General features: G+C 43.5%; 2 protein-coding genes and 1 long non-coding RNA gene across 3 annotated transcripts; 1 reads left to right on the top strand and 2 right to left on the bottom strand.

Annotated features, from left to right (window-relative positions):
* Window positions 1-511: 511 nt before the first annotated feature.
* Window positions 512-25,790, top strand: LOC134207962 (aminoacylase-1B-like). The gene is made up of 4 exons (XM_062684055.1): window positions 512-761; window positions 24,453-24,941; window positions 25,001-25,188; window positions 25,311-25,790. The coding sequence occupies exons 1-4, from the start codon at window positions 644-646 to the stop codon at window positions 25,743-25,745; spliced, it is 1,230 nt and encodes a 409-aa protein (XP_062540039.1). The 5' UTR covers window positions 512-643; the 3' UTR covers window positions 25,746-25,790.
* LOC134218024 (uncharacterized) lies at window positions 13,131-13,749 on the bottom strand. The gene is made up of 3 exons (XR_009981221.1): window positions 13,606-13,749; window positions 13,317-13,531; window positions 13,131-13,253 (listed from the first exon to the last, which is right to left on the bottom strand). It is a non-coding gene; the product is annotated as an uncharacterized LOC134218024 (long non-coding RNA).
* LOC134207964 (uncharacterized) lies at window positions 25,776-27,437 on the bottom strand. Its single transcript, XM_062684058.1, has 2 exons — window positions 27,091-27,437; window positions 25,776-26,152 (listed from the first exon to the last, which is right to left on the bottom strand). The coding sequence occupies exons 1-2, from the start codon at window positions 27,277-27,279 to the stop codon at window positions 25,799-25,801; spliced, it is 543 nt and encodes a 180-aa protein (XP_062540042.1). The 5' UTR covers window positions 27,280-27,437; the 3' UTR covers window positions 25,776-25,798.
* Between the last annotated feature and the right edge of the window lie 330 nt (window positions 27,438-27,767).

The raw sequence follows: 27,767 nt of genomic DNA, 5'->3' as shown, positions 1-27,767 counted from the left end.
CGAGTTCTGCATACACTGATGCCCAAAGTTGATTGTGTCCAAAACATGAATTCAAACGGTATATTATCAAACAAATGAGGTCACACCCTAATGAAGCATACTGCTGGCTGCTGTGTGGGAGTAGCAATGTACTTTATTAAGTATAGCACCGGCGATCATAGTGGACACAGTGCGAACAGCATAGATCGGACAGTACATTATGGTAAGTAGACAGCCGGTATGCTATACGGAATGAAACGATCTCACTGTACACTGTACACCTACCGGTTTCTAACTGTGTGTGTTGAACGACTTTCTCATGCAGTGCGCAAGATTGATGTGGCTTAGGGACTTGGACTCCCCCAAAAAATGAGAAGTAGCATGCACTCGTTGCGCAGCGCATTATGTGTGGTCAGCTATACAATCATAAGTATCACCATATCAAGTGCAAGCAAATAAATGGAGGAACCGAGAGAGAAAGATAGAAAGAGTGTCATTCGTCGGCTCAGAGTTGATATAAAGACCACTGATAGCGGCTAGAATTATGATAGTCTGGTACTGATTGCTGACTGAAGGTGACCGACACAGTCCAATTTGTGTATCCCCAAACGCTGTGGTGGCAATTACAACTTGTTGCAGCTCTAGAAAAGAATCAAACGGTGCAATGTGCGAGCGTGGATCGGAGTGCTACAAGAAGTACCAAGAGTGGGAGAATAATGAAGAGATCAAAATATTCCGCGAATATTTACGCATTCCAACGGTGCATCCCGATGTGAACTACGGTATGTTTGTTGATGGTAGATAATCCAATCAAGCTACGCAATAGCAAGCTCTTTTTCAATTACTACCAATCTGTGCTGATGATGTGCAAAACGACTATATCCGGAGTGGGCAGTATCCGTAGTGATTGTGGTGTTCAACAGAATTGTTAAGTTCTTTATTTTAGACTCTCTATGTCGACATTGCAACAGATTGCCACATAAATGCAAAGCACTTCGTAGTTATTGACAGTTACCAAAATCGTACCAACATTCAAACACAGCCATTATCAGCGTGGTGTGCTTTGTAGTCGCGTATTTAGACCCTGAGCGCCACAATTTAAATAATTCTATTCCATATTTCATTTTTGTCTCTCGAGATCAAATGATAAGAGTTGCGAGTCTGGAAAATGAGTCTGTTTTGTTTTATTTAATCCCTCAGCATCACATTTGTATCACGAAAGATACAAGTGTATCAACATCAGCTGTAAAGTCAACTCGAGGTCCAAATACGAGATATAAACGAAGTGGTAGTACTATTATTTTTATCTTCAGCGATAAGAGTTAAGAAACAGTTCTGAAGAACATTCAAATTCCACACAAACAGATAAGACAACTGTAAAATCGCTATCTTTTTTATAAATTGCTTCTTCAGATCAAATAGGGATGACTATCAGGTAGACATGTAGATATTCTGATGCAGATATTAAGATGATATTCTGAAGCTCCTGCTATAAAATAGATAATAACTCAAGCGGGGCCCTCCTTAGCCGTGCGGTAAGACGCGCGGCTACAAAGCAAGACCATGCTGAGGGTGGCTGGGTTCGATTCCCGGTGCCGGTCTAGGCAATTTTCGGATTGGAAATTGTCTCGACTTCCCTGGGCATAAAAGTATCTAAGCTGCGAGGCGGCTCTGTCCCAGTGTGGGGATGTAATGCCAATAAGAAGAAGAAGAACTCAAGCGAAGTAGGTACGCAATACTGCTGTATTTGTGTAGTGTATGTTCGACAACCTGTTCACCTGTTGGGTTGGGATGGGAGGCTTGGAATGTATGTGACTTAAAAAGCTTCTATCTTGCGTGTCAAATTACATTGAATCAATTTTAAATACATTTTGAGGACTGGAAGACTCACTAGCCAATTTATAACAGGTGCCAGGTGTTCTACATAGCCTTACGAGCAAAGGCGTAGGATTGCCAATTAGGAGATGGCGAGTTCGATTCTTAGTTCGGTCTAGGATGTTTTCGGGTTGGAAACTTTCTCGACACCATGTGTATAGTGTATCCATTGTACTTGCCACATGATACATACTCATGCAATGGCGGGCATAGAAAAAGCTTTCAATTAATAAGTGAGAGAATGCTGATAGAAAACTAAGTTGAAACTCAGGCCAAATTCCAGTTGGAATGTATAGCCATAGAAGAAGAATTAGGTGTTCTACGTAAGTGACATAATAGGTTCCAGGCTACATATCTGCATATTCCTGACAGATTCTTGATCTGCAGCCAGCTATTACATTTTACGGGATTGATTGTTGGCTTTTTGGTATGCTTACTTACCAGGGCTGCGGTACCTAGCCACGTGATGGGGCTGCCATCTTGTGAATAGCTGACGTGACAACACATTTCTCGTTCAGCTGCCCGATACGGCACACGGTCGCTTTCATAGGGCCAGCTTGCGGACACATGTAGCTTTTTATAGATGGCCAACAGAGTTTACTGTCAAACCCCAGAACCCCACCATATCCTAGGCAGAATCCAAAGGACGAACCCTCTCACCCTAGCTGAAGTCAGAAGGACAACAGTGCCCAGACTGGCGGTCTATTGTCATCGGCAGACCCGTGGAAGCGTGAGAATTTAAACTTGTTAGGACCTATGCTGCCTGCCTGCAATCGCATATTTATCCCATATGAATAGGAAACTCAGCAAAGATGGGACTGATATGCGATGCCGATCATAGGCAGTATGTTTGTCGCCCCTTCCCAGATATCAAGTCACCATTTCTGCAGCTAGCATTAATCGGCAAATCGATTTTTCTCTTTCCATTGTGTTTGCCTTTCTCGTATACTAAGTATACGTAAAGGCTATAGGATCACTCCAAAACCGAACTTTTGATAGAAGGCTCGGAGACCCATAGTGTTATTTACCAATCGACTTAGTTCGACGAATTGAGCTGATGTCTGTATGTGTGTTTTTGCCTTTATAGTATACTAAGTATATGTAAAGGCTATCAAGTTTTCCGCAAGCGGTAATGGCTGCCAGCTTGCCTGCGGGTTAGTCTCTGATTTGAAGTTTGTGGAGGTCAACTGCACCCACCGCTCCGAGCATTCTGACCAATGTGGCATATAAGAAGGTGCTGACCCTTTCGATACCGTATCCTCTGGCCCGCAACCAAGTAATAGGGAGACTATTGAGAACGCTCACACTTATGCTAACGCACAAGGCATTATCGCAACCCAAACACATCGACTTCTAGGTGATAGCCTCGTCACAGTTGATTTAAAAGTATAAGATTGCTAATGTCGTTCCGGTCGTTCCTGTTCGCGTGACTAACATCCAGGTTACTTCGACCTGGCAGCCAACGTACTGGTACTACAAGTGTCAAATCGATGTTGATGATGAAACCAAACATGCACTACAATATGATGCATACATTATGGCCAATTGTTGTTTGTTGGAGCATAATTTGGCAAAACAATTTAAATGACTACAGCGCCACCCGTCGATCGTAAGCAATGCTAGAATCCTAAAGGATTCTTTCACTAACTCACGTTTGGAGAAGAGCACCCCGGCAACTCATCCGAGCATGGACCGCAGTGACCTCCGTATCTACATACAGTGGTCCCCGCAGCCCGTCCGTGACATCAAATATATTTATATATAATAGTACACAGCAAAAAAAGTTGTTGAATATTACATCGAAATCGCTGCAACCAACTGAATCCATCGGTTATTGAATATTACACGACACGATGTACTCTAGAGCTTGCTGTGTAATAAACAGTAGCGATGTAATTTCTTCCGACGTACTAAATAAAACGACGTAATCAAAGCGATGTAGATAAATGCAACGTAAAGCAACCCGATATGCATGGTAGGAAATGTGAATTCAGTTATTTTGGTGATTTAATGTTCATAAGATGCTATTTTCAGTTTTTTAAACATATTTTTTTATTATTCAAATTTGCTCACATAATTTTTTTTTCACAGGACTCGAACAAAGGAAATTCATTTATCCCAATCTTTAGGGTTTTTCCCATACAGCTATTGACGCACATAACGGTACTCTTCAGCGGATTAGAATCTATCATTGTTCGCCGACTGGAACCCTAGACAGATGTGTTCTTATGAGAAGCCGCTATCAGCCCGTTTAATTATTTGTCCATACGAAGCAAAATCAGCCAGGGGCAGCAAGTCATCTAAACAGTGATTCAGTGAACTGGTGTGGCGACAGCTCCTCACCTGAAACTCGCAGGCCAGTTTCGGACGAATAACCATGTTGCACCTTTCAAACCGAGCGACACGAAAATCGATGATCTAGGAGAACTTCGAATGCTGAAAAAGAGAAAAAAAAAGTTCAGCGGGGTTGGTGAGTGAAGATGATGTTTGTGAAATCGGTAAACTTCTGGAATTCCGATTGAACTCCATACTGAATCAAAGGCGATTTCCTTCAAGATCAACGAATCCTTTGGGAATACAAAAAAAAATCCTCTGGAAATTACGAATTGAATTCTCCGGGGGCTCCGATTCACTCCCAAATTCCCAGAGGATTCCCTTCGGAATCCTCCATGGATTCCGAAGGAACTCTTTCAAGGATTCCAAAGGAACTTCTTCGTGGATTCCATATCCATTCCAATCTATCAAGGATTCCTAAAGAACTCCTTCGGAATTCCGAAGGAACTTTTTCGGAGATACCGAAGAAACTCCATTAAAGATTCCGAAGGAGCTGCTTCGGGGATTCCGATAGAATTTCTTCGGAGATTCCGAAGGTACTTCTTCGAGGTATCCAAATGATATTCATCGGGGATTCCAAAAAGAATCATCTGGGTTTTTAAAATGTATCCTCCGGGGACTCTTTCGGGAATTCCGAAGGGACTCTTTCGAGTATTCCAAAAGAACTCTTTCGAGGATTTCGGAAAAACTCCTTCGGAATTCAAAAGGAAGTCCTTAGGAGGCACCGGAAGAATTTCTTCGGAATTCCGAAGAAACTCCTAAAAGGATTCAGAAGGAACTCATTCGGGAATTCCGCAGGAACTCCTTTGTGAAATCCAAATGAGCTTCTTCGAAGTTTTTGGAAGAAATCCTTTGGAATTCCGAAGGAACTACTTAGGGGATCCTGAAGCAACTTCTTCAGGGATTCCAAAGGAGCTCCTTCGAGGACTCCAGAAGGAACCCAAAAGGAATCCTCCGCCGTGGCTTCCGAAGTGAATCCTCCGTAATTTCAATAGGGATTCGCTCCGGGAACACGAGGGATCTCCTCCGTAGTACTCGGAGGATTCCGGGGGACTCCAAAGTAACACTTTCGGGAATTCCGAAGCGACTCTTTCGAGGATTCCGAAGCAACTCCTTCGAGGATTTCGGAAAAACTCCTTCATAATTCCGAAGGAACTCCTTTGTGAATTTCAAATGAACTCCTTCGAAGATTTCCGAAGAAATCCTAGGAGGTTCCAAAAGGAATGCTCTGAGAATTCCAAAAGAAATCCTTCGGGGATTCCGTAGTTATTCACTCCGAAATCTCGGAGGATTCGCTCTACAGTTCTTTGTGGATTCCCTCCGCCATACTCGAAGCATTTCTTCCGTAATCCACCGTATATTTCGGATTTCCTTAAGAACTTCTTGGGGGATCCTGAAGTAACTCCTTTGGGGATTCCGAAGGAGCTCTTTGGGGTATTCTGAAAAAAGTTTCTTCGGAATCCTTGAAATAGATCTTTTGGAATCCTTGAAGAAGTGCCTCCGGAATCCTTGTAGGAGTTCCTTAGGAATCCGTGCAGGAGTTCCTTCCAAATCCTTGCAAGAGGCCCTCCAGAATACCCAAAGGAATTCTTTAGGAATTCCGAAGGATTTCCTCAGGTTTTCCCGGTGGTTTTCTCCGGAATCCCAGGAGAGATTTCCTCAGCGATTCCCTTCTGAATTAAAGAAGCATTCCCTTCTAAATTAAAAACGCATCCTTTCGAAATCAAAGAAACATTCTCTTCTTAATCAAATAAACATTATCCTTGGGAATCTCCGGAGGATTCCCTTTGAAATTCCCGGATAATTCCCTTCGGAATTCTCGGAAGAATCCTCCGGAGTCGTGTGGAAATCCTGGAGATCCTTGGGGATTCCGGAGGAAATTCCTTCGAGGATCCCGGAGGGCCCTCCTTAGCCGTGCGGTAAGACGCGTGGCTATAAAGCAAGACCATGCTGAGGGTGGCTGGGTTCGATTCCCGGTGTCGGTCCAGGCAATTTTCGGATTGGAAATTGTCTCGACTTCCCTGGGCATAAAAATATCATCGTGTTAGCCTCATGATATACGAATGCAAAAATGGTAACTTGGCTTAGAAACCTCGCAGTTAATAACTGTGGAAGTGCTCAATGAACACTAAGCTGCGAGGTGGCTCTGTAATGCCAATAAGAAGAAGATCCCGGAGGGAGTCTTTCGGAAATGCATAAGGAATCCTCTGGATTCCGGAATCACTCCGAATTCCACAGAGAATTCCCTCGGAGATAGCGAAGAAATTTTTTCGGAGATTCCAAAAAAATCTTATGGGGATTCCGAAGGAACTCCTTCGGAAAATCCATAGGAAATCCTTCGAGGAGTCATAAAAGAACTCCTTCGGAATTAAGACGGAACTTCTTCGGGGATACCGAGGGACTTCCTTTGAAGATTCCGAAAGATCGTTTTCGTAAATTCCTAAGGAACTTCTTCGAGAATTCCAAGCGCTAATAAATACGAGGAATCCTCTGGGTTTTCAAAAAGGAACACTCCGTGTATTCTGAAGGAACACTTTGGAGATTCCACAAAAAATCCTTCGAGGATTCCCAAAGAACTCCTTTGGAATTATGATAGAACTTCTTGGGGGATCCCGAAGGAATTCCTCTAGAGATTTTTTTTAGAATACCCAAATGAGCTCTTTTGGAATATCCGAAGAAGTTCGATCAATCTTGTGGACATATTTCAGTGTGAACATCACTTAAAGGTTCCAAAAATGTTTTATAACATTATTGTATTATTGACTATACTATGTGGGAACAATATGTTTCTACTGGACATCTCTAGCGACTTCAAAATGAACTCTATGACTGATGAAAGATTATATACAAATTTTGCCGAAGGAAACCACGTAAACCCATGCCAATGGAAACCCGTCATGTGCCAGGAGGAATTCCTAGAGGAACTTCCGAATTAATTCGTGGAGGAACTTCTGGAGGAATTCATGGAGGAATTTCCGGAGGAATTCGTTGAGGAACTGAGGAACTTCCGGGGGAATTCCTGGAGGAACTTCCGGAGGAAGTCCTGGAGGAACTTCCGGAGGAATTCCTGGAATAACTTCCGGAGGAATTCCTGGAATAACTTCCGGAGGAATTCCTGGAGGAATTTCCGGAGGAATTCCTGGAAGAACTTTCGGAGTAACTTCGGAGGAATTCCTGAAGAAACTTCCGGAGGAACTTCCGAGGAATTCCTGGACGAACTTCCGGAGGGATTCCTGGAGGAACTTCCGGAGGAATTCCTGGAGGAACTTCCGGAGAAATTCCTGGAGGAACTTCCGGAGAAATTCCTGGAGGAACTTCCGGAGGAATTCCTGGAGGAACTTCCGGAGGAATTCCTGGAGGAACTTCCTGGAGGAACTTCCGGAGGAACTTCCGGAGGAACTTCCGGAGGAATTCCTGGAGGAACTTCCGGAGGAATTCCTGGAGGAACTTCCGGAGGAATTCCTGGAGGAACTTCCGGAGGAATTCCTGGAGGAACTTCCGGAGGAATTTGTGGAGGAAGTTTCGAAGGAATTTGTGGAGGAACTTTCAGAGGAATTTGTGGAGGAACTTCCGAAGGAATTTGTGGAGGAATTTTCAGAGGAATTTATGGAGAAACTTCCGGGGGAATTCCTGGGGAATCCTCCGGAGGAATTCCTGGAAGAACTTCCGGAGGAATTTCTGGACGAACTTTCGCAGGAATTCCTGGAGGAACTCCCGGAGGAATTCCTGAAGGAACTTCCGGAGGAATTTCTGGAGGAACTTCCGAAGGAATACCTGGAGGAACTTCCGGAGGAATTCCTGGAGGAGCTTCCGGAGGCATTCCTGGAGGAACTTCCGGAGGAATTCCTGGAGGAACTTCCGGAGGAATTCCTGGAGGAACTTCCGGAGGAATTCCTGGAGGAACTTCCGGAGGAATTCCTGGAGGAACTTCCGGAGGAATTCCTGGAGGAACTTCCGGAGGAATTCCTGGAGGAACTTCCGGAGGAATTCCTGGAGGAACTTCGGAGGAATTCCTGGAGGAACTTCCGGAGGAATTCCTGGAGGAACTTCGGAGGAATTCCTGGAGGAACTTCCGGAGGAATTCCTGGAGGAACTTCCGGAGGAATTCCTGGAGGAACTTCCGGAGGAATTCCTGGAGGAACTTCCGGAGGAATTCCTGGAGGAACTTCCAGAGGAATTCCTGGAGGAACTTCCGGAGGAATTCCTGGAGGAACTTCCGGAGGAATTCCTGGAGGAACTTCCGGAGGAATTCCTGGAGGAACTTCCGGAGGAATTCCTGGAGGAACTTCCGGAGGAATTCCTGGAGGAACTTCCGGAGGAATTCCTGGAGGAACTTCCGGAGGAATTCCTGAGGAACTTCCGGAGGAATTCCTGGAGGAACTTCCGGAGGAATTCCTGGAGGAACTTCCGGAGGAATTCGTGGAGGAACTTCCGGAGGAATTCGTGGAGGAACTTTCGGAGGAACTCGTGGAGGAGCTTCCGGAGGAATTCGTGGAGAAACTTCCGGAGGAATTTGTGGAGGAACTTCCGAAGGAATTTGTGGAGGAACTTCCCGAGGAATTTGTGGAGGAACTTCCGGAGGAATTCCTGGGGAAACTTCCGGAGGAATTCCTGGAAGAACTTCCGGAGGAATTTCTGGACGAACTTTCGCAGGAATTCCTGGAGGAACTTTCGGAGGAATTCGTGGAAGAACTTCTGGAGGAATTCCTGGAGGAACTTCCGGAGGAATTCCTGGAGGAACTTCCGGAGGAATTCCTGGAGGAACTTCCGGAGGAATTCCTGGAGGAACTTCCAAAGCAATTCCTGGAGGAACTTCCGAGAAATTCCTGGAGGAACTTCCGGAGGAATTCATGAAGGAACTTCCGCAAGAATTCCAGAATTCCTGAAGGAACCTCCGGAGAAATTCCTGGGGGAACTTCGGGAGAAACTTTCAGAGGAATTCCTAGAAGAACTTTCAGAAGAATTCCTGGAAAAACTTCCGGAGAAATTCCTGGAGGAACTTTCCACCAATTGATCCAAACTTCAGAACAAATTTGAAAACCTAGGACATTTGGCTCGGATATAACTGAGTTTCAAATTGGAGAACTTAGACCATCTGGAGTGCGTATATATAAGATGCAAATCATACGCGTAGACTCTGCGAACTTGTATGGACTTGACTTATTGATTTGAGATAGCTATCGAGCGCAGTTGACCTGGTAGGCCAATTGATCCAAACTCCAGAACAGTTAGGAAAACATAGCACATCTGATTGGGATAGGTATAACTGAGTCGCATATCATACGCATGGGCTCTACGGACTTGTATGGACATGACTGGTCGACTCCAGATAGCTATTGGGCGCAGTTGACCTGGTAGACCAATTGATCCAAACTCCAAACTGGTTTGGGCAAAACTATATGGCCTTTATGAAGTGGCATGGACATGACGGGTTCCCATTGGTACGGGTTTCCGTAGTTTTTCCCGGCAATCATCCTTCATCAGCCGTAGACGTCATTTTGGAGTCGCTCAGGGATATCCAGAAAAAGCATATTGTATATTGGAAACTGTAAGTGATGTTCACACTGAAATATGTCATGTTTATAATAGTGCTGTCCAATGAGAGCTTGAAGTAGCTCGAAGTTTCTCCCTGTCCTGCTCATGCCGATTTGTTGCCAAAAAAGAACGAGCAGGACGGGAACAACTTCGAGCTACTTCGAGCTGCTCATTGGACAGCACTAATATGTTTATCACCTCAGAGCGATAGAAAACAATGCAGACTTGCATTCTGAGATGATAAACGGCAAAGAATTCTTCTGATTTTCATTTTTTTTCAAAAGAGGGGAAGTCGACGAAGATAATTCTCTCTTGCGACATTCGCCCTTTTACCAGATAGAGCTTGAAATGAGCATCCTTAAAAATATAACTCATCAATATGGTAAAACTAGATGAGATGGATAAGACATCCGTAAAAGAATTGTGAAAATCAGTCAAAAGACGCCTGAAAATCAGCTGTTTGAAAATTTAGTTCCCATGATTTCCTTATCACGGTAGTCCGTGTTAGTAATTTTATAACAGTATTCGTAGTGTTTATTATGTGCTTTTAGAAATGTTTGCTGCTCGAAATATCATAAGCCTGCGAAATGGGAATTGAAATTGTGATGCATTTTTTTTCGAACGAAATTTTCCCAATGTTTACGTTTGTGATGTAGGCCCTTTTCACAGAGAAATGGGAAGTGAAATGTGAGCAGTGAAAATTAGGAAGTTTGAACGAGAAGTGAGAAGTAGGCCACATTTCTGTCTCACTCATCCTCTCTCACCTACTCTCTCTCATTTACTCAATCTCTCACTCACTCGCTTTAACTCTAAAGCCCCAAACGCAATATAACGGAACGGCGACGGAAACGGCAAATTTGACAGAAAACATATGGGCTGTCAACTGTCAAATTTTCCGTTTCCGTCACCGTTCCGTTGTATTGCGTTTGGGGCTTAACTCTCATTCATTCACTATATCTATCACTCACTCACTCAATCTCACAAACACACTCATTCTCACTCACTCGTTCAATCCTACTCACTCGCTCAATCTCACTCACTCTTTCACTCTCATTCACTCACTCACTGCCACTCCCTTACTTACTCTCACTCACTTACTCATACTCACTAACTCTGGCTCACTCACTCACTTTCACTCAGGCTCTGTCTCATTTCCCGAATTAAATTTAATTTTACTTAAAACTGACAGTTCAAAAATTAAAAAATCACCCGGCCATAAGAATGGCTGCGTGCTACCCAGCAAATCCAATAAGACATCGATCAAGAATGATTCGATATGTGTCAAAAGTAATCCTGCTCATCCAGCAGGGTTATTCGATAATTATTGAACTGTCACTTCTAAGTTTAATTTGAGTTTTATTATCCAATTGAGACAGACCCTCAATCACTCGTTCCCTCACTCACTTATTTACTCTCGCTCACTTACTCTTACTCACTCTCTCTCACTCATTCTCACTTACTCAATCACACACACACACTCATTCTCACTTCATCATTCGATCACTCTCACTCACTCACTAACTCTCACCCTCACTTTGACTCACTCAGTCACCCTCACTTACTTACTCTCACTCACTTGCTCACTCATTTCTTCTTTTTTCTCTCCCACTCAATCTCTCTCACTCCCCCTTTCTCCCCCTTCTCGTTATCTTTCCCTTTTGTCGCTCGTGTGTGTTTGTATAAAGAAATCCAAACAAAACCCAGAAGAGTAAACTCAAACACGGGCGCGGATACGCAGATTCTCAATACCCGAAGCAAAATCCTGAAGTGTAAACCCAATCACGAAAAATGTTTTGACAGTGGAGACTTATAGGCGGAAAATTTTCCCTGACAAAACCCGGACCACAATGTATTGTGGAGTCAAAATATTGATTCAGTGTATCTGTTCAGATGTTAGCTAAATAAATTAAATACATGTTGTTTTAATGGTATTTAAAACTTTTTCATTGCGCCACCTAAACATAACTCATTGGATATACCTTCTTTTTCCTATAAAATAAATTTAGTTTTGCGCGAAATTATGAATTATTCTATTTTCATAAGCGAAATAGCAACATAAATTATTTCAGATTCATACAGACAATTTTCGTAAATACACAGCAAAACAGTATACAGAGGCTTCCCATCCCCAAAAGATTCTCGTCAAGATCCCCAAACAATTTCTGTTGGAATCACCAAAGCATTGCCGTCCGAATCTTTAAAGGATTCCTATCGGCATCATTAAAGAATGCCTGGCAGAAACTCCAAAATATGTGCGTCGGAATCCTAAAAGAATCTTCGACAGGAAACCTTCCGGAATTCCTGAAGGTTTTCCGTCGGGAACGCAAAAGATTCCTGTTGATATCCCTAAATAATTCTAATGTGAATTACCAAAGAAGTGCCGTCGGAATTATTAAACCATTCCTGTCAGAATCTCCAAAAGACTCCCGTCGGAGTACTCAAAGGATTCCCGTTGGAATTCCCGAAGTATCTTCGTTGAAAAGCCCAAAGGATTCACATTAAAAACTCAAAACGATTCTCATCCCCAAAGAATTCTCATCACAATGGAAATTCCATCTCCAAAAGATTCGCTTCAGGAATTCCAAAAGGATTCTCATCCCCAAGAGATTCTCGTCGAAATCTCAAATTAATTACCGTCGGGATCCCTAAAAGATTCCCGTCGATATCTGAAAGAATTTCTGTTTGAATCAGCAAAGGCTTGCCGTCCGAATCCTCAAAGGATTCCCGTCAGAAACATTTAAGGATTCCTGTGAGAATCTCCAAAAGATTTCCGCCGTAGTACCCAAAGGATTCCTGTTGGAATTCATGAAGTATACTCGTTGGAAAGTAAAAAGGATTTCCATTCCTGAAAGATTCTTGTAGGAATCCTCAAAGAATTCTAAAGAAATACCCTAAAAATTCCTGCTCAAATCCCTAATGGAATCTCGTCGAAAACGCCAAAGGATTACCATCGGATTCTCAAAAGGATTGCCATCCCCGAATATTTCCAACGGAAATCCCCAAATATTCTCAACGCAACCCTCAATAAATTCACGCTAGAATCTTCGAAAAATACTGATTGGAATCCACAAAAACTGTGGTCGGAGGCCCCAAAGGATTCTCATCGGAATCCTCAAAGGATTCCCATCGGGATCTTGGAATATGTTGAATATGTGAAAAACTCTACTTGTACTTACGGTATGTTCCGTGGACATCCTTTGGTCCAATCCATGGCGTTACCTTCGTTCACCGCTTCCGAGATGTTCGATGAATGTTCAGCAGCTGACGGCCACGATTGCCAAGATGTTGGTTATGAAAACGTTTTCCGGTTCCCCTGGTTGAATTGACGAATCTACGGACAAAAAGAAAATAATTTGAATTGAAATACTCAATAATACAAATAATATTAATAAAATATATAAACTTACCTTCATTTTATTCGAATTCCTGCCGGAATCCCCAATGGATTCCCGTTGTGGCGAGGTTATCCCGCAACGATTTCCGACGGATTATCTCAATCCACCTGAACTTCTTTGTTGTTGCAATAATACCTGTTGCAAAGAGCATTCCTCTTGGAATATGTCGAATATGTGAGAAACTCTACTTGTACTTACGGTATGATCCGTGCGTATATCCTGTGGTCCGACGTTACTTCGTTCACCGCTTCCGAGCTGTTGAATGTTCAGCAGCTGACGGCCACGATCGCCAATTTGATTATGAAGACGTCTGTTTATTTCAGGCCGATTTAGCTGCGCCCCAGGTATCCATATTCCTGACGGTTATATAAAACCGTGACGGTTTTCCGGTTCCCCTGGTTGAATTGACGAATCTACGGATAAAAAGAAAAGAATTTGAATTGAAAAACTCAATAATACAAATAATACTAATAAAATATAAACTTACCTTCGTTTTACAAGGAAGCAACAAAATTCAATATGGCACACCGTCGCCAACCAGATCAAAACTGCGATGAGCAAAAGTCTGGTCAGTGTTGCCAAGATTTAATATTGTATAGCAGATGATTGTAATATTACACACAAAGATATGTTATTTTATACATCAGGTTTAGAACCACTTGGTTGCATCTGAATCGATGTAATATTGATCGTATTTAAATTCAGATATTACACTGATGCAATGTAATGTGAAAAGGTACTTCAGAACATGTGTAATTTCAAGTCGATGTAATTTTACATCTGAAGTAGTGTTCATTTGCATTTGATTTTTGTCACTACATCGAGTTTTTTGATGCGTCGTTGAATTTACGTCGTTATACATTACAAGATTTTTTGCTGTGTATATTTGATGACATGTATGCTGCCGGAGTGAGCGAGCTGTTAACGGCATCACAGTAGTCTCTACTGCAGACGTTGGTTTTGTTCAAGACGACACCACCGCTGCAGCTTCGACATAATCGGTTTAGCTGCCATGTTCACCCCATTCCAAATAACCTCATCCCGGCTCCGCAATAACGTGGTAAGGGAACGTTATACTGTAAGATCCCTAAACTATAAAATCCAGAATAATTCACCGCTAGGTTCCCTTTTCCAGCACGGTTTGCCAAACTCAATAGATGTTTGGAAGATTACCTTGTTTTTTGCTCCTTGTCTATCAAAACAGATGTCAAAACATCGGAAAAAGAAAGAGAAGTCCGAGAGAAACAGCAAAAAGCACGTGAACTTGTCAGTTTTCACAGATTTTACTATGAAGACGGGTGTGAAGGTGAAAACGGCGATTTCAACGACCGTTCAAGGAGCGACTACCGTGGACCCCCGGTAATATGACCGCTTTTAATCTGAACACTTTTTAATTTGAACCCCGTTCGTTTGAACATCGTTCAAATTAAAAATGGTTCAAACGTCATTTAACACGTGGAATCGAGGAAAGAAAAATGGAACATCGTAGAACGGAATGCAGAATCAAAACAAACCAGCAAAGAGAGCAGCCAGAAACAAGTTTTTCTGATGCAAATAGAGAGTAACCAGAAGTTCAAATTAAAAATGAACCCCGTTAATTTGAATGAGGTACCGTTCAAATTATCGGGGTCCACGGTATTTCGAACGGTCGGGTCCAATAGGGAAATCCACGTACAATATTTTAAACGAGATAAAACTACTCAACTTCCCACGGCGATGACCAATTAATTGCCTACCGAAAGGCGGATTGCATGGGTTGAGTTACAACAAAACGAATGCTAACGCACTGTACTTTGAGCTGCCTATCTATCTGGCGCTCGTCGGATTGAATAGCTATTGCAACATGATTAGTAACTATCGTAACGCTGGTATCATGTATAGAGTAGAGTGGGGCAAGAGTGCGCGTGGGGTAAGAGTACGTTTTCGATTTTTTGAAGTAATAAAAAAAGATAAACTAGTAGCACTGCACCAGTTTGACAGGTATTCTGGCCAACTATTATCATGTGTAATTGTAAACGATTTGAATAAACAACAAAGGAGATATGGAGTTAAATAACTTTTTGGTCATTTTGCTAAAAATAATTGGGTTTCCGCAACTAGTATTTCATTGCCATATATACGTTCAATCAGGTGAACATTATACCATTTCGATAACCTATTGTATAGAGTACTTTATGGTACAGAACACCAATCCGGTTGGTTTTCCAAGAAATCAAAACCATTACTTGAATAATTTTTGGGACTGTGGGGTAAAAGTACGCAGGAACCGGTGGGGCAAGAGTACGCATATGAATCTTCAAGTTATGATGTCAAACCCGTATCTCCGGCTGAAATAAGATCTCTTCCAAAGCGTAAAGATCCACAACTAAGAAAAAAGGGACAAAATTTGAAATTATCACAAGTTTTTAGGATAAGTTGAAGTAATTCGGTGTTAGAAAGGACTTAGCGAACAAAGCACTGAAGCGAAATAATGAAACTGTATTAGGACTTGTTGTACACCTAAACATAGTACGAAAACACAATTTCATCAAAATTATAATTCAAGCAAAATTTTTCATAACGACGTATGTAACAATTATGAGGATTCGAGAAATCCTTTGCAGAAAGTTGGCAAAACTTTTTCTAAAACTGTTTTAAAACTAAATCTTTTTTCAATACTTTTTTCCGCTGGCATGCATCATTACATGACACGTAATAAGCGTGCTTCACAGCAAAGCTCAGTTCATTCAAATTCACTGTGAAAAACGATAAAATTATACATACACCGGTATGCTACACGTACGTCAGTGTACATTGGTCGGTTTTCCATAGTGCACGATTGACGCAACTGCAGTTTTGTTTTGTTTTGCTTTTTTTGTTTCATAGGTCGCTCTTAGTTCCCATATGTTAAAGCGACGTATGTAACAGTGAGACTTCAAAAATAGAAATTTTACATACGTCGGTTCGCAAAAAGATTGAATTAAAGAATTTTAAGATCTGAAATCAGTAAAATCGATGCGTATTATATAAAGCCGCGTGTGATTGTCACGTTGTATCAAAAACCCCGTTTTGTTTACTTTTGTTACATACGTCGTTATGAAAAATTTTGCTTGAATTTCATTTAATCAAAAGAAACATTCATAAATTACGCAACGTTTTGCTGGGAGGGGTGGTGAGATGTGTGACGATCCATATAATTTTAGTGGATTCATACAAATAGTGTAAGATAGGGGGAGGGTTTGATGAAATAGCCAAATTTTACGTTACGTGATTGGTGGACTTTCGTTAAGGAAAATGCCTTTGTATACGCCACGCAAAACCTGATATATATTTTTACCTCTGTAGCTTTTTGTATATATAAAAAACAATGGTTTTTCGTATGAAAGTGCACATTTTTAGGACCCTCTCCCCTTTTAAAAGTTACGTAATCTTTAAACATTCCCTAATATATGCTCATTAAACATCAATTAAATGTTATTAACTCTTATCTGTGTTAATATATACTTAAAGCACATGATTGGATAAATGCGTACTCTTACCCCACCTAATGCGCACTTTTACCCCACCGGTGGGGTAAGAGTGCGTTTTTCACTTGTCTTGCAATAAGGGTTCTATTAAAACGAATCTCAATAATTTCAATATTTTTTCCACTGGGTAACATAAAGGAAGAGTATATGAATCATCGACACTGATTTGATATGCAGAAGCTTGCTTCATAAGGGCCACATGATCGATTGAAAACTAAGTGCGTACTCTTGCCCCACTCTACTCTACTCGTAATTTCCAAAGACCTAGATTTCAATTAATCCAGAACTAACTATACATCAGTCATTGATCTGTACGAAATTCAATAGCGTTCATTCTCAATCATAACATGTATTTTGCCTTAGGGTCTGTTCACAAATTACGTAACGCAAAAATCCGAGTTTTTTACCCCCTCCCTCCCCCTCGTAACTAAAAGCAAATTTTATGGTACTCCCTCCTTCCACCATGTAACGCGTAACTGGGAAAATTTTAAAGGCAGATTTTTTTTCCTTCTCTGAAGCATTTGAGTTTTGGTATTTTTTGAAAACTGTTAGAATAGGGACGGCACATGATCAAAAATCAAGGATATCAAGAATGCAGCTAGTAGAAACGAAAATAGAATTTGCGATCATAACCATTTAGATAGTTTTGTGGAACTGTGGTGTCGAGAAATACAACATTCGCTTGGTATTTTTACACATATCAGTCCCGCTATGTCGCTAATATACGATAACGATAAACAGCAATTACTTCAATCAGTGATTAAAAAATAGACATTCAAATAAATTTTTATTCGCGTTATGCGTAACATTTGGTAGCACCCACCCCCTCCCCCACCTTTTAGTGTAACAAAGTATAACGCAAGTTGGACCCCCCCCCTCCCCCCAGAAGCGTTACGTAATTTGTGAACGGACCCTTTTTTTAATCTTTCGTTTATTTGGAAGGTTCATTTGCCGTGAAGCGTTACGGAGCCGAAATCAAGTTTAACAATACATTTCTTGATTCTTATACATAGTGTTAGTTTATGGGAACCGAAAGACTCGCGGTTTAGTCGAGGTTAGGGAATACAATAATACAGTAGGAAAGGAAAGGATTTGGATGCTTGAGTAATTACGATGCTGATGTTCACAAAGTTGACATTCCTCGCATTTTTACATCTGTAACGGGACAAACAAACTTTTTTTTGGGAGACAAAGACAAGAGGAAGACAAACGGAAGGGATTAACGACAGAAATGGAAATGTACAACAAGAGGAAGACATTCGATATGGGGTACTACAGACAAGGGAATGGGCAGACAATGATTACAGTTTTATATCAGCAACTTTCAAAAATTGGTGGACCAGGGACATGTAATCAAGATCAAGGCCCGACAACACTTCCCTAATAGGCTTTGGTTGTTTTCCTCGGACCCGGAGATATTCAGTTAGCGCAGATCTGGGGCCACGATGCTCCTCGCATGCCCACACGACATGATCGATGTCCTGATAATCCTCGCCGCAAACACAGAGATTTCCTTCCGAGAGCCCCACTCTGAAAAGATATGCATTTAGAGTGTAGTGATTGGACATTAGACGACACATGGTTCGAATGAAGTCTCGTCCCATATTCAATTTTTTGAACCATGGACGCAGGGCCGGATTTATGGGGGGGCCGGGGGGTCCATGGCCCCGGGCCCCCACAAATCTTATGTACCAAAACCCACCTTTTTTGTATATTTTGGGGCCCCCACATACCGTCGGCCCCGGGGCCCCCTTCCGGCTAAATCCGGTCCTGCATGGACGCTTCGACACCTGCGGGCGAATTGAATACAGCTATCTACCCAACTCCCCATTTGTCCATTTCTGTTGCCAGCTGTTCAAGATTTCCTGACGAACTAATGTAAAAAAATCATCGAAGGTGATTTTCCTATCGTAAATATCACCTTCCATAGCGCCCACCTTAGCCAAAGAGTCCGCTTTCTCATTTCCCGCGATCGAGCAATGAGAAGGGACACAAGCCATGGTGATTGTGTAAGACCGTTGTGACAAGGCACTCAAAGCTTTTCGTATCCCATTCAGAAGATACGCTGACTGCTTAACCGGTTTCATTGACCGAACAGCCTCCAAGGAACTTAGACTGTCGGTGAAGATGAAAAAGTGGTCAGGAGGTAGGGATGCGATTTGCTCGAGTGAATAGTGTATAGCTGCTAGCTCAGCAGTAACACGGAACAAGGCTCTTAAAATAGGCGCTACGAAAAACGTTGAAAACACCGAAACCAGTGGAGTCATCCATTTTTGACCCGTCTGTAAAAAAGCTTCTCTCCTCACTGGCGTGCCCGTATTTGCTTGCAAATAATGGAGGTATGACCTCCGCACACAGAAAGTCTGGTATTCCATGAACCTCCCAAGTAACAGAGGAACTGTAAGAGTCTAAGAAGTTAGCACGATTGGTGTCAACCAAAGATGGGCTTACCTCCAGCGTTATGTACCAGTGGTAAATACTCATGAATCGAGATTGAGAGTTTTGTTCGAGCAGCTTCTCGAAGTTGTCAATGACCAATAGATTGAGAACCTCACAGCGGATGAGCAACCAGAGCGATAATTCCGCGAAACGATCTGTTAGTGGCAGTACTCCAGCACAAGATGAATACACAGCTAGGTGTTTCAATGTGCTCAATTTATGAACGAGAAGAAGGCGGGGGTGAAAAATTCATTTTCGGTGCAAAACATAAACAAACCGGCTGGCTCTCCCATACTAAAATCCAAGATGGCTGAATCATGAATTTGGCACATTGGAACACCTAGTGGTGTATTCATCTTGCTCCAGCAAGTACTTCCAAGCTCATCGTATGTGTCGAATTCATACATCCTAACGCGATACGAAGACAGCGGTATTGAATCCGTTGAAGCTTCAGCATGTGTGTTTTAGCCGCGTACTGGAAGCAGAAACTACCGTATTCGAGGCAAAATGGTTGTTCTATACAACGTCATAAGATCTTCGGGATGCGCTCCCCACCATGTTCCGGTTATTGCTCGCATGAAGTTGATCCGTTTCTGGCATTTTTGTGTCAGATACACAATGTGCTTCCCGAAGGTACATTTCGAGTCGAACCAGACCCCGAGGTATTTAGAAGACATGCTATGAGTGATTGTCTTACCCATCAGTTGGAGCGGGAACTTTGCCGGCTTATGTTTTTTTGAAAAGACAACCATCTCAGTTTTCTCCGGAGAGAATTCGATACCCAGCTTCGTAGCCCAAGTGGACAAATTGTCCAGAGTATCTTGCAACGGTCCTTGCAGATCAACTGCGGTTGGCCCCGAAACGGATACAACGCAGTCATCTGCAAGCTGCCTTAGGCCCGATGCCCACGTAGCGTCTTTTCGCCGCAGCGTGCACACAGCGTTAAAATAACGCAGGTGTGCATCGGAGCGGTGACGCTGCGTTAACGCTTTTTTCCGATACACACCTGCGTCTTTTTAACTCCGTGTGCACGCAGAGTTGAAAAGACGCTACGTGGGCATCGAGCCTTAACGAGCAATTTGGCATGAGACATTCATCAATGTCTCTGACGTAAAAAATGTAAAGAAGGGGGCTTAAACATGAGCCCTAGGGGAGACCCATGTAGCTAATTCGTGAAGTTGCCGAGTCACCATGAGAAAAACTCATACGCTTCTCTGACAACAAATTGTACAAATAATTGTTCAAAATTGGTGAAAGTCCACACGAGTGGAGTTTGTCGGATAAGACATCAACGCAAACTGAATCAAAAGCCCCCTTAATGTCCAAAAAAACTGAGCCCATTTGCTCTTTTTTAGTGAAAGTAAGCTTAATTTCTGAATAAAGCAACGCAAGACAGTCGTTCGTTCCCTTGCCCCTGCGGAAACCAAATTGTGTATCTGACAAAAAAACTATTCGATTCAACCCATTTGTCTAGCCGGAAGAGAATCATCTTCTCCAACAACTTCCGAAGACATGACAGCATCGCGATGGGGCGATACGAGTTATAATCCGACACGGGTTTTCCGGGCTTCTGGATGGCTATCACCCTCACTTGCCTCCAATCATCCGGAACAATGTTGCACTCCAGAAACTAGTTGAACAGGCTCAATAAGCGCCTCTTCGCGACGTCTGGGAGGTTTTTAAGCAAATTGAACCTGATTCTATCCATCCCTGGAGCGGAATTGTTAAATGAAGGGAGATTAAGTGAGAATTCAATCATCGAAAAGGAGCGATCCATGTCATCCGTGTCAGCAAAAGCATCACGAAGCTCTTGTTGCACCGGCACCGAATCCGGACAAACTTTCTTTGCGAAGTTAAGTATCCACCGCGACGAGCTTTCACGATCTTCTTTACGGACGACGCGTTGTGCATTCTTCTCCCGACGGTCCACAGAGTTTTCATTGAAGTCTCGCGCAATAAACCTTCAACGAAAGTGCGCCAATATCCACGTTTCTTCACTTTGACCAGTTTCTTGAACTGGATCTCGAGCGCGATGTACCGTTTGTGAAGAACGATCGAACCGTGTTTCCGAAATTCTTTGAACGCGGCGGATTTCTTGCGATAAAGTTGTGTACACTCGACATCCCACCACGGACTGGGTGGTTTCCTACGAACCGAAGCTCCTGGCACTGGCCGGCTTTGTGCCTGAAGAGCACTGTCAAGTGGATCCTTGTGGATTCCATCTGGAATCCTTGTGGATTCCGTCTGGAATCCTTGTGGATTCCGTCTGGAATCCTTGTGGATTCCGTCTGGAATCCTTGTGGATTCCGTCTGGAATCCTTGTGGATTCCGTCTGGAATCCTTGTGGATTCCGTCTGGAATCCTTGTGGATTCCGTCTGGAATCCTTGTGGATTCCGTCTGGAATCCTTGTGGATTCCGTCTGGAATCCTTGTGGATTCCGTCTGGAATCCTTGTGGATTCCGTCTGGAATCCTTGTGGATTCCGTCTGGAATCCTTGTGGATTCCGTCTGGAATCCTTGTGGATTCCGTCTGGAATCCTTGTGGATTCCGTCTGGAATCCTTGTGGATTCCGTCTGGAATCCTTGTGCCTTCCGTCTGGAATCCTTGTGGATTCCGTCTGGAATCCTTGTGGATTCCGTCTGGAATCCTTGTGGATTCCGTCTGGAATCCTTGTGGATTCCGTCTGGAATCCTTGTGGATTCCGTCTGGAATCCTTGTGGATTCCGTCTGGAATCCTTGTGGATTCTGTCTGGAATCCTTGTGGATTCCGTCTGGAATCCTTGTGGATTCCGTCTGGAATCCTTGTGGATTCCGTCTGGAATCCTTGTGGATTCCGTCTGGAATCCTTGTGGATTCCGTCTGGAATCCTTGTGGATTCCGTCTGGAATCCTTGTGGATTTCGTCTGGAATCCTTGTGGATTCCGTCTGGAATCCTTGTGGATTCCGTCTGGAATCCTTGTGGATTCCGTCTGGAATCCTTGTGGATTCCGTCTGGAATCCTTGTGGATTCCGTCTGGAATCCTTGTGGATTCCGTCTGGAATCCTTGTGGATTCCGTCTGGAATCCTTGTGGATTCCGTCTGGAATCCTTGTGGATTCCGTCTGGAATCCTTGTGGATTCCGTCTGGAATCCTTGTGGATTCCGTCTGGAATCCTTGTGGATTCCGTCTGGAATCCTTGTGGATTCCGTCTGGAATCCTTGTGGATTCCGTCTGGAATCCTTGTGGATTCCGTCTGGAATCCTTGTGGATTCCGTCTGGAATCCTTGTGGATTCCGTCTGGAATCCTTGTGGATTCCGTCTGGAATCCTTGTGGATTCCGTCTGGAATCCTTGTGGATTCCGTCTGGAATCCTTGTGGATTCCGTCTGGAATCCTTGTGGATGGTGTCTGGAATTTTTCTGGAATCCTTGTGGATTCCGTCTGGAATCCTTGTGGATTCCGTCTGGAATCCTTGTGGATTCCGTCTGGAATCCTTGTGGATTTCGTCTGGAATCCTTGTGGATTCCGTCTGAAATCCTTGTGGATTCCGTCTGGAATCCTTGTGGATTCCGTCTGGAATCCTTGTGGATTCCGTCTGGAATCCTTGTGGATTCCGTCTGGAATCCTTGTGGATTCCGTCTGGAATCCTTGTGGATTCCGTCTGGAATCCTTGTGGATTCCGTCTGGAATCCTTGTGGATTCCGTCTGGAATCCTTGTGGATTCCGTCTGGAATCCTTGTGGATTCCGTCTGGAATCCTTGTGGATTCCGTCTGGAATCCTTGTGGATTCCGTCTGGAATCCTTGTGGATTCCGTCTGGAATCCTTGTGGATTTCGTCTGGAATCCTTGTGGATTTCGTCTGGAATCCTTGTGGATTTCGTCTGGAATCCTTGTGGATTCCGTCTGGAATCCTTGTGGATTCCGTCTGGAATCCTTGTGGATTCCGTCTGGAATCCTTGTGGATTCCGTCTGGAATCCTTGTGGATTCCGTCTGGGATCCTTGTGGATTCCGTCTGGAATCCTTGTGGATTCCGTCTGGAATCCTTGTGGATTCCGTCTGGAATCCTTATGGATTCCGTCTGGAATCCTTGTGGATTCCGTCTGGAATCCTTGTGGATTCCGTCTGGAATCCTTGTGGATTCCGTCTGGAATCCTTGTGGATTCCTTGTGGATTCCGTCTGGAATCCTTGTGGATTCCGTCTGGAATCCTTGTGGATTCCGTCTGGAATCCTTGTGGATTCCGTCTGGAATCCTTGTGGATTCCGTCTGGAATCCTTGTGGATTCCGTCTGGAATCCTTGTGGATTCCGTCTGGAATCCTTGTGGAATCCGTCTGGAATCCTTGTGGATTCCGTCTGGAATCCTTGTGGATTCCGTCTGGAATCCTTGTGGATTCCGTCTGGAATCCTTGTGGATTCCGTCTGGAATCCTTGTGGATTCCGTCTGGAATCCTTGTGGATTCCGTCTGGAATCCTTGTGGATTCCGTCTGGAATCCTTGTGGATTCCGTCTGGAATCCTTGTGGATTCCGTCTGGAATCCTTGTGGATTCCGTCTGGAATCCTTGTGGATTCCGTCTGGAATCCTTGTGGATTCCGTCTGGAATCCTTGTGGATTCCGTCTTGAATCCTTGTGGATTCCGTCTTGAATCCTTGTGGATTCCGTCTGGAATCCTTGTGGATTCCGTCTGGAATCCTTGTGGATTCCGTCTGGAATCCTTGTGGATTCCGTCTGGAATCCTTGTGGATTCCGTCTGGAATCCTTGTGGATTCCGTCTGGAATCCTTGTGGATTCCGTCTGGAATCCTTGTGGATTCCGTCTGGAAGCCTTGTGGGTTCCGTCTGGAATCCTTGTGGGTTCCGTCTGGAATCCTTGTGGATTCTGTCTGGAATCCTTGTGGATTCCGTCGGGAATCCTTGTGGATTCCGTCTGGATACCTTGTGGATTTCGTCTGGAATCCTTGTGAATCCCGATTGATTGTATCATATGCGGATTTGAAGTCGATGAATACATGATGGGTGGGCATGTTGTATTCGCGGCATTTCTGCAATACCTGATATCGCTTTCTCATTATGTAATACCAAAATCTGGTATACTTGTGATAGGGATCTGTCGGATCTATTGCTCGTGAAATGCCGTCCATCTATCCGAACGTGATCAATGTTTGATTCTGCGAAGCTCCACTAATGTGGAAATAAGTCATTCTTGAGCAAATAAACACACACAGAATCTGTGATATACATCACCTCATTCCATCGAGCTGGTTCGATTAATATAAGGGTTCACTCACTATTGGTTTCCAGGACTTCTATTCTTACTAATTTGTTAGGAAGTCATCTAACTGCTAAGTGATATTCAAACTATGTAGACAATGATCAATCCATTTTTCATTATCGTTCGTTCCAAATATAGATGACTGCGTCGAGTTTCTACGCCGCCAAGCCCAGGCGTTGGAGCTCCCGGTTGAGGTGGTCGAGGTGAACCCAGGAAAGCCGATCGTTATCATCACCTGGGAAGGTACAGATCCGACGGAGAAGTCCATCATACTGAACTCGCACATGGACGTGGTGCCGGTGTATCCGGAACTGTGGAGTCATCCGCCGTTTGCGGCCGATATGGACTACCAGGGAAAGATCTTCGCCCGTGGCGCACAGGATATGAAGTGTGTCGGTATGCAGTTTCTTGGCGCCATAAGGGCGCTGAAACGGGAAGGAGTCAATCTAAAGAGAACGATCCACGCCACATTCGTACCGGACGAGGAGATTGGTGGCAAACTGGGGATGAAGGAGTTTGTTCACAAGGAGGGCTTTCGCAAGTTGAACTGCGGGTTCGCGATAGATGAGGGAATCGCCGGACCAGAAGAAGAGTATCCGCTGTTCTATGGCGAGCGGAGCGTGTGGCGTAAGTTTAGGGTGTGAATGTTTTGTTTGGACAAGATTCAAGCAATCCGCTTTTCGCAGATATTATGTTCCACATTTCGGGGACACCCGGGCACGGTTCGCTGCTACTGAAAAACACAGCTGGTCAGAAAGCGCGTTATCTTATAGATAAGCTCATGGATATGCGTGAGCAGGAAGTTAAGAAGTTGGAGAACAATCCGGAATTTACGATCGGAGACGTGACTACAATCAACATCACCATGATGACGGTAATATAATTAAATAGTTTCTTATATCAATTTTCTTACTAGATAACCATTTTTTACAGAAACAAAATATGTTGTTACTGCTTTAAAAAAACTTAAACTTATGCTCTATTATTATTTTATAGGGTGGCGTTCAAAGCAACGTAGTGCCCCCGGAGCTGATGGTATGCTTCGACATTCGCTTGGCCGTCGACGTGAAGCACTTGGAATTTGAGAATCAAGTTCTGGATTGGTGCCGCGAAGCAGGTGGTGGCATCGAGCTTGAGTACGACCAGAAGTGCCCCTTTGTCAAGCCAACTACCCTCGATGGCTCGAATCGGTACTGGGTTGCGTTCAAGGATGCTCTTGACGAGCTAGGATTGAAAGTGAAGCCGCAGATTTTCCCTGGCGGTACCGACAGCCGATACATCCGCGGTATCGGAATTCCTGCCATTGGTTTCTCACCGATGAACAACACTCCTGTGCTACTACACGACCACGATGAGTTCCTTCAAGCAGATACCTATCTCAAAGGAATTGAGATCTACAAGAAGATCATTTCCAATGTTGCTAACGCTTAGGACTGGTGATAACAAATTAAACTTGTCAACTAAATTAAATACAAAGATTCTTTTTATTTCAACAATTTGTCCATGTACGCTCCCTGAATTAAATCTTTCTCTTCGATTCCGAACTGTTTCATCATTTCATCAGCAATTATTGTTCCATCATCTAAGCTTTGTTCCGGTCGCAAAACGACTTCGAATTCCAAAAAGTAGCCCAACGCTTCCACATCGTCTAAGTGTATGCGAGTTTGACCGTGCAGGAACAGGTGCCGATGTTTCTTGACCTCTCCCTTGATACCGATGCTTTCGGCCAAAATCTTCTCCATCAGCTTCGGCTCGTCCAGATCGATTTTGTGATAAGTAGACAGTTTCGGACCTTCTACATCTGGGCGGAAGTACTGAATTAGTTCAGATTTTTTGGTCTGCAATGGAACAAGGGGGGGATGTCCGGATCAGTAAGTTAGTGACGGTAGAGTTCCCCGGCAGATTTCCGATCGGCATTGACATGGAATAGAACCGTTGATTTGGTCCTGAGAACCTCCGCCGCTATAATCGAAAAATAACTCCTCCCCTACTTGGACATCACGCCGTGCAAACAGTCCAATTCTTGGGGGTGGTGCACCGATATGAACAGACACCGTCAGACAGTTTGGATCACAGCTGTGGTTCATGTAGCGACCAATGTTACCCTTATACTGAGGGTCAATAAATGTTTGGGTTTGAGTTTTTCGATCCACTGACAACTCATTAAGGCAAAGAACGTAATTTTTCTTGCCTTGTAAATCGTTGGAGCTGTTCCTTCTTTCCGCCTCCTGTCTGGTAAGAATTTCACCTGCATATTCGCAAATAAATGCTCCTTTCGGGATTATTGCTTTTGTGAACAGTCCTAGCTGGCCCGGTACTATGAGACTATCTTTTATCTCCAGCTGTTTTCGGGGACCAAATTGAACCAATCTGTTGAGGCAGGTCGCCTGGCACCCACATGACTCGGAACATTCGAAGATAATATCCATGCTATCAGATATAAGCAAGTCGTTCCCACTTGCGACGTAATTCCCCCCTAAGGCACATCTGGCTTTGTCGTAGCATGAATGCTCCGAAGAACAATTGCAATGAGTGGAATAGCCGTATTCTAGATTCATCATGAGTTCCCTGAACTCGTCACTTGAGTCGCTAGCTTGCGGTTGATTCTCAACCAGATATTCCACCTCTGGATCCACATGTTGGTAGTCATCCTCCAGTTCAATTGTTTTTCTACCGTCAACAATTTGCACAATACCCGTTCCCCGATTGAACAAATCTGCCACTCGTGTGACATTAAACATAATGAATAGAACCAGATGGACTAATTGCTGCTTACCTCGAGATAGCGCAACTTCAGACGACTTTTTTCCGCGTTGAAGAACACGTCGTGTTGCTTGATGATTTCGCCGCCGGAACCGGTCAACTGTTTGGCAACCTCAACCAATCGCCGGAATGTTTCCTCGTTAGGGATTTTTGCCTTGATTTCGATGTTACGCGATGGAATGGTTTCGTCGATCTTGGACATTGCGCTGTTTTGTATTTAGAGGAAGTAAACTTCTAATACCTAGGCATCCAGCAAACTTTCGCGATTAAAAGGATTAGAATTAAGAGCACATTAGAGGATACTCGCAAAACCAACCATGATGGGAGCGCGCCACAACTTTTGTCACTTGCGCGCTGTACACAGTAAAAATATATTTACAAAAAAAATCCCACAAGGAGTCGCACAAAAAAAAAAGTTTCTCGCTTCCTCTTCCAGTCCTTCTAAAAATTTGGTTTCCCAGTATCAATTTTGAAATGTTGTAAACCTAATTTTGTTTTATTCAACCAAAAGGACCTATTCGAATATTACGTAACTTTTCAAGGGGGTGGTTGGCCAATTTCAGCGTTCCGCAATTTGCGAATAAACCTTTGGAAAAGATCCCCCTTCAATTTATTCACATTTATTTGCGTCTAAATTCTTAATTCTAAAAATTTTAGAAGCCCCTGAATTCAAAAGACAAACTTGACACC

Source organism: Armigeres subalbatus, chromosome 1 (assembly GCF_024139115.2).
Source record: "Armigeres subalbatus isolate Guangzhou_Male chromosome 1, GZ_Asu_2, whole genome shotgun sequence".
NCBI classification, from domain to species: Eukaryota; Metazoa; Arthropoda; class Insecta; order Diptera; family Culicidae; genus Armigeres; species Armigeres subalbatus.
Note: the sequence above shows the minus strand (reverse complement) of the source record. Positions and strands in the feature narration are given on the sequence as shown.

Excerpts from the sequence above, each read along its gene's own strand:
- LOC134207962 (XM_062684055.1), top strand. The coding sequence starts at position 644 with ATGTGCGAGCGTGGATCGGAGTGCTACAAGAAGTACCAAGAGTGGGAG. Across the intron at positions 762-24,452 it reads GCATCCCGATGTGAACTACG|ATGACTGCGTCGAGTTTCTA; the intron begins GTATGTTTGTTG and ends TTCCAAATATAG. Across the intron at positions 25,189-25,310 it reads TCAACATCACCATGATGACG|GGTGGCGTTCAAAGCAACGT; the intron begins GTAATATAATTA and ends ATTATTTTATAG.
- LOC134207964 (XM_062684058.1), bottom strand. The coding sequence starts at position 27,279 with ATGTCCAAGATCGACGAAACCATTCCATCGCGTAACATCGAAATCAAG. Across the intron at positions 26,153-27,090 it reads TGAAGTTGCGCTATCTCGAG|ACCAAAAAATCTGAACTAAT; the intron begins GTAAGCAGCAAT and ends GTTCCATTGCAG.